Genomic DNA, 7,064 nt, shown 5'->3' with positions numbered 1-7,064 from the left:
TTTTTTTTTTTTTTTTTTCTGGAGATTTGTAGCAGGAACTTAAGATTGTAGCTCATGTTTGGGAGCTTGATTATGTGTGGTTGTGATTTCCTCTTTGTGGCATCCCTCTCCTCCCAGCCTGGTTGTGTAATACCCAAAGACCTGTTCCAATTTACTATTTGATGATTGAATCCAAAGAGTTGGAGGAAACAAGAAAACCCAACATGATAAAGGCAGCAAAAGCATCTACTTAAAAGCTAAAGTGGCTTGATGAGGCATGCTCCTGGGACCAGAAGATCAAATGTAGGGCTGGATGGATTTGTTGTTCCTCTTCCTTCCTGTCAGTAGGCAGCATTGAAAATAAACTAGTTAAAAAGTATGGTATTCCCCTTATCCTTTCCCTGGATCTGCTCAGATTATAGCCCCATATCAACTGGCCTATAATTAGAATGGGGTGAAATCAGGCAGAATGGGGTGAATTAGAATTAGAGGCCTCTTCTCTCAGGCTCTGACCCCAAGGAAGGAAGGTAGATAAGCTGGCAAGAAAGCTTTGGGTAGTTTTTTGTGGCCACTGTTCATTCCACACCTATTGATTTAGTTGTCAAACAGTATTTATTGAGTACTTAAATATCAAGTACTCTGTGTTGGACCTTATTCTATGTTCTGCAGATACATCAGTGAACACGACAAAGTTTCCACTCTCATTGATTTATATTCCAATAGGGAAAAGAGGCAACAAACGTATCATCAGGTAGATGGGCCTCTGAAGAAAAATAAAGTAGGATAGCAGGTTAGGGAGTAATGGGGGTACTAGCTGAAGAAGCAACAGTTAAGAACAGACCTGAAGGAGAGGAAGGAGCAAACCGTGTGGCTTTCTTGGGGCACAGAATTCCAGACAGAGGTGAAAACAAACACAAAGACCCTGAAATATGGGAGTGTGTGCTAAAGGAACAACACAGAAGCCATTGTGCCCAGAGTAGAGTAAGTGAGCAAGAGAGTGGGAGCAGATGAAGTTAGGGAGGTGACTGGAGGTCAGATCCTGTCTTCATAAGACTGACTTGTTAGTTTGAGTGAGATGGGGGCCACTGGAGGGTTTTTGAGCAAATATGTGAAATTATGAGATTTATATTTTGAGCATTTCCCCTCATATGCCAGACCCTATGCTGGGCAATGAGGATATTGAGATCAATGAGATGTGGCCTTGAATATCTAGTGGGGACAAACATATTCCAGCAGAGGGAACAGTGTGGGCAAAATCCTGGAGGAAGGGAACAGATCCGAAGGCCCACAGTTGGGGAGTTTTGGAAGGAGTTGTACTTTTGGGGGCAAGACAAAGAGATGTGTTATGTAAGTGGAGCAGAGGAAACAAGGGTGAGATCTCTAAACAATGAGAGGACTGTCTCCTTTCCATGAACTCATTTGATGCTCTCAAACAGCCATGTGAAGTGGGTCAAATAGGAACTGTTTTAATATTCCCACTCTACAAATGAGGAAACAGATTGTGAGAGTTTAAGCTACTTTCCAACTCGAGAGTGAGTTGGTAGCAGCATTGGACTCAGAGCCCAGGTCTTTTGAGATTCTCACCTTAGAAATCTTCCATGGCAGCTGGTTGTTCCCCTGGGTTGGCGATGGTGGGAGGAGATTGGGTGGGGGCCATCATTCTAATGTGGTTTGGTGGATAAGAGCATAGGTTTTGGAGAGCTTCTGACCTAGCTTCTGCCCTTTTGGGAAAATTACTTCCAATTTCTTTGACCTTGGTTTTGGGGTAATAACAAAACATCACTTACTGGATTGCTATATTACTAGGAGACAGGATAGGTATGGAAACTGGGGCACACAGTAATAGTCAAGATAATAAATATCACTTATGTTGAGCTTATAGTGTGAATGTGTACTTTCTAGGCACTTTATATGTTTTAATTTAAATAATCCTCACAGCACCCAAATGAAGTTGGTACTGTTATTATCACCATTTCAATGATGAGGCAACTGAGTTATAGAGAGACTATGTGTGTTGCTCAAAGTTAGTCTGGTTGGTGAGCATAGAGGAGTATTATTTTAATTTTTTCTTTCTACTTGGTGGAGTTACATGTTGCAAGTAATTAAAATATAATTGAGGCTGGGCACCATGGCTCACATCTGTAATCCCAGCACTTTGGGAAGCTGAGGTGGGTGGGTTGCTTGAGGTCAGAAATTTGAGACCAGCCTGGCCAACATAGCAAAACATCTCTACTAAAAATACAAAAATTAGCTGGGCATGGTGGCACACGCACGCCTGTAATGCCAGCTACTTGGGAGGCTGAGACACAAGAATCCCTTGAAGTCAGGAGGCAGAGTTTGTAGTGAGCCGAGATCATGCCACTGCACTCCAGCCTGGGCGACAGAGGGAGACTCTGTCTCCAAAAAACAAACAAACAAAGAAATTCAGAGTTGAGACGCCCCTGACTGGTGGAGTGGATAGACCAGATAATACTGGGTAGCCCTCCTGGTCGTATCATCCACATTTAGTAAATGGTATATTTAAAAGTCATTCTGACTGTCTTCTTATGGCATTGGCTCTCTTTTATGACTTTATTTGGACTTCACACATATTCAAAGTGGACTGTAGCACATCTTCCTAGCCTGCATCAGGGCGAGAACCTCTCTCAGCTTCCCATCCCTCCAGCAGGAAATCACTGGGGAGCAGGTTGCACTGCAACCCTGGTGGCTTTCTTTCCCAGTATCAGGCCTCCAGAGGTTCTGTGCTAGTATGTCAGCCTCTCTAGAAGGAGTGTTTACCTAGTTCGTAGGTAATATTGAGGCTAAGTCTGGAGCCTAGAGTTGAAGCAGTATTTCTAAGCCTTTTTTTTTTTTTTTTTTTTTTTTTCGGGGTAGGGGCGGGTTTCTATTATTAGAAAATAATTCTACTGAGTTCCCCCTTTCCTTCCCATCCTTTAGACTGGGGAAAAAAATGGTATGCTCGAATACACCATTTCTAGATGCCCCACTCTCTGGCCTACTACCCTGCCTGATCTGTGTTTGCCTCTGATTTTCTCTGGGAGGTATGAAGGTCTCTATCTCTAACCTTGCCTTGAAGCTTTTGGGTGTAAAGCTGAGATCTTAGCATCAAGGTGTCAGCACTGAGACCATGAAGATCATCCTCATACTACGTCTGGGAAAACTGACACCTAGAGAGAGGAAGGAGCAGGTTCTCCAATGCCTTTTTGGCCTAAAGACAGTATAATGTAGTACAAGGAGTGAGCATACTCTATGGAACCCCAGAGATTGGAGTTGGGTCATGGACCTGTAACTAACTAGTTGGGCAACTTTGGCTTATCACTTGATCTTTTTGTACCTCAAACTGTAAAATGGGAGCAAGAATATTTACTTCCCAGGGCTATCATGAGGCTCAGATAAGATAGATTGAAAATATCTGGCACACTGTCTGACCCATATAGGTGCTCAGGAAATATTAATTCTTCTGTGTCTTGGGACACTGCTCTTTGTCCTTATCTTCACATAGGCCCTGGAACACTCACCCCTGTGCCCACAACTTCGGTGCTGGTTTGCCTTGTGTTTCATGAGTTTTGAGCATACTTGCATTCATCTCTTCCATGAAGACATAAGCTTCTTGAGGACAGGGGCCAGGTCTACCTTGACATCTGACACACACCGCAACATACTTCTAACCTATCAGAGTTGCCATAAAGAAGGGGTAGGACTTGGAAACTCTATAGAATTGAATTAGCTAGGACTCAGGTGTCTTGGTGCCTATTTGTGTCTGACTGTTTGTAGCAAGGAGGAGAAGTAGTTCTAGGCTGTCTGGATAACAGACCAAGGAAGCATGTGGCAATTAAGTTTCTTATTCAATCAGTAGATTTGGGTGAACTGAGAGGAGAAGGAAAATCAATTATAAGAGGGGAGTGGGTTCTTTTTCTCTCCCTCTGTTACCATCTTCCTTCTTGTCCTCCCGTTTCCTTCTACTCATGTGGGAAGCAGTGAGATTAAGGCCTATTCTTTAAGTATTAGAAAGAGACAGAGACCAGAACAGGGATTGAGAGACTGGAACAGAAAAAGAGATTTATAGAGAAGAGAGATGGAGATTTTATATATATATATATCTCATATATATGATACTATATATACATATCATATATATACACATATATATATATCCTCCCTCTCTCTCTCTCTCTCTCTCTCTCTCTCTCTCCCCCTCTCCATACACATACACAAACACACACATATATATGACAGAGAACTTATAGGACCAGAGGGAAACTGGCGTAGAAAAGCTGTAGCACTCCCGGGTGGCGGGGCACATTTGGCCTTGGGGTGCATAAGAAATTGGGTCTTCCTAGCTCACAGAGCTGTAAAGCTTTCTGAGGAGTCCCAGGAGTCCCTCTCTCCCTCTGTCTCTACCAGGGCCTTTCTGGCCTCCTACTGTCCCAGTCTATGCCCAGCCTTGGGTGCCTCCAGGCAGGTGATGGTGCCATCCTTCTGCCTGGCTGCCTCTCATCATCGCATGTCCTTCCCAGGGCGAGGACATCCTAGACAGGAGCTCGGAGCTGATCTACACTGGGGAGATGGCCTGGATCTACCAGCCCTACGGCCGCAACCAGCAGCGGGTCTTCTTCCTGTTTGACCACCAGATGGTCCTCTGCAAGAAGGTAACCCTGCCCCCTTCTTCCCTGAGGGAGATGGGTACCTAATGGGGTACCGGACCCTCCTCTTCATCATCCCCAGGCTCCCAACAAAGTGGTCAAATACTGATGGGTGGAAAACAGACAGGAGATTTGCAGCAGTTCTGTATCAGGAGCACTAATGTGGCATGAATGTCACAGGCAGGGTTGGCTTGTGGGCAGTGAAAAACTCTGAAGTCGGTACATTTTGTCTTGGTATTTTCTTACCCTTTGCCCTAATGACCCTGGGGTGCTCCTTCTCACTTTCTTCTACCCAGAGCTGCTGGTCTGCACCATTTGTTAAAAATATTGAAATATGTCTATCTTAGTTGGTAAATAGTAGTTTCCCTGAGCACTTTCCCTCATTTCCACTCTAATGGCTCTGGCCATGTGGCCCCTCCCTGCCCTGGGAACCAACAAGGAGCCTCCTACTTTTGCCTTGGCAGGTAGGTACCTTTGTAATATAGGAATTTTTTCCATGCCTCTACCTATTTCCTATACAAGGTGCACTGGTTCCCCACAACCCCCAACTGTGCTCTTCTCCACTCTTCTTTCTTTGTAATCCATTTGAGGAGAGGTCTTACTCTTGTCACTGACTCCTGGATAACTGTGAATGTTAGTTTCTTGGACTCTTCTCCTTGGTGAGGCTGGGAAAGGTAGCATATGTTCTAAGTGTCACTCCTCCTTATGGGATACTCTTCCCCCTACTTCCTCACTCATAGCAGAGTTCAGACCAGTTTTGGCTCCAGGGACTGATTGGGAAGAATTGGGGACCAGGGAAAGTAAAAATGGAGGAAGAAACCAGAATGCTTAGAGTGACGTTACAGATTCACCATCCTACCCTTGGCTCTTTTGCCATCATCCAGTCCCTTTGTCCTCTCCTTCACCCAGTAGTGAATGCCTCTGAAGAGGAGTGCTGAGTCACAAAATACCAGGGTAAATAGTGTTATATTTTTCTGGGCTGGATCATGAACCACATAATTGTTTTAAGCCCCCTGTCCTCTGTGTGTGTATGTGTGTGGCATATCTTGTATTGAATCTTTATCCATTTGCTTTGACAGTGGATTGAGGGGAAAAAAACCAAGCTTAGGTTCAGACTGCCTCAGTGTTTGGTGATAAGCTCTGAATGTCCACTCTGGAACCAATAGCCAGTCAGTTAATGGGGATAATAACTTACCTTAGTATGGAGCTGACCCTCAAACAGAGAACTTTTATGAATCTGAAACTCAGCCAAACACTAATGCTTCTTTTAGCTTTCCCAACGCTTCTCAGGACTTTCATAAAATCAGGAGGTAGGATTTTGAGGGTTAATTTAGGCGGCCATGGAAATTCTCAGCATATCAGCCATGTCATTAACAGTAATGTGCCTATTCTTCCCACTAAGGTGTTTACACTTAGAACAAGTAGCCATAGAGACAGTAAACAAATAGGAACCTGGCTTATTTTATAGTTCTGCACCCCCAGGCCCCATTAATTTTGGCATCTGTTAGCCAAAGCTGGGATTACTTTAACTAAAGTGTGAAACTAGGCTCTAGAAAGCAGTGGCTATAAGAGATAGACCAGGATTCAGAACATAAAACAATGAGTCAGAAGCCAAAAACAAAGGGGAAGAAACAAGATAAACAATGGGCTTAACTTAGAACCCAAGGGGCAGTGGGAGACCAAGATGGAGTAATGAGCCAAGTCTAAGCCACATATTGTGGGAGCCAATGATTAGGAAGAAACTGGAAGTCAAGTCAGGGCTGGGGATTCAAACCAGCCAAGCTGACAGGGTGGGGGAAGCATATAACAGGGATGATGAAAACAAGAGAAACTTCGAAGCAATCATAGCTTCCCACAGAAGGGAGCTTTCTTGTTTTTACAAGAACCATAGGCTTTCTTCCCAAGACACAGCCAGCCTAGAGTGTGGAGTATAAAGGCTACTAACTCCGTATACCTGGGTGTTCTTGACACTGTCTTCCCAGAACATGAGCAGTTATAGCCGAATTGTTCAAAGGCCGTTAAAACTACCTGATGTTGGGGGCGGAGCAAGATGGCCGAATAAGAAGAGCTCCAGTCTCCAACTCCCAGCGCGAGCAGCACAGAAGACCAGTGATTTCCGCATTTTCAAATGAGGTACTGGGTTCATCTCACTAGGGAGTGCTGCACAATGAGTGCTGGTCAGCTGCTGCAGCCCAACCAGCGAGAGCTGAAGCAGGGCGAGGCATTGCCTCACCTGGGAAGCGCAAGGGGGAAGGGAATCTTTTCCTAGCCAGGGGAACTGAGACACACAACACCTGGAAAATCGGGTAACTCCCACCCCAATACTGCGCTTTAAGCAAACGGGCACACCAGGAGATTATATCCCACACATGGCCGGGAGGGTCCCACACCCATGGAGCTTCCCTCATTGCTAACACAGCAGTCTGCGATCTAACCACAAGG

General features: G+C 44.8%; 1 protein-coding gene across 1 annotated transcript in view; it reads left to right on the top strand.

The window, feature by feature from the left end:
- LOC108539429 (rho guanine nucleotide exchange factor 9) overlaps nt 1-4,662 on the top strand; it is a gene marked incomplete at its 3' end in the record, with an annotated part of 129,461 nt that extends 124,799 nt beyond the window's left edge. The window contains exon 7 of the mRNA XM_017888125.1: nt 4,497-4,662. Coding sequence (XP_017743614.1) covers nt 4,497-4,662 — 166 coding nt within the window. The remainder of the gene's footprint in view (nt 1-4,496) is intronic.
- Nucleotides 4,663-7,064: the final 2,402 nt, after the last annotated feature.

Source organism: Rhinopithecus bieti, unplaced genomic scaffold, assembly GCF_001698545.2.
Source record: "Rhinopithecus bieti isolate Rb0 unplaced genomic scaffold, ASM169854v2 scaffold_18077, whole genome shotgun sequence".
NCBI lineage: Eukaryota > Metazoa > Chordata > Mammalia > Primates > Cercopithecidae > Rhinopithecus > Rhinopithecus bieti.
The sequence above is the reverse complement of the archived record's forward strand: the minus strand, read 5'-3'. Positions and strand labels throughout refer to the sequence as shown.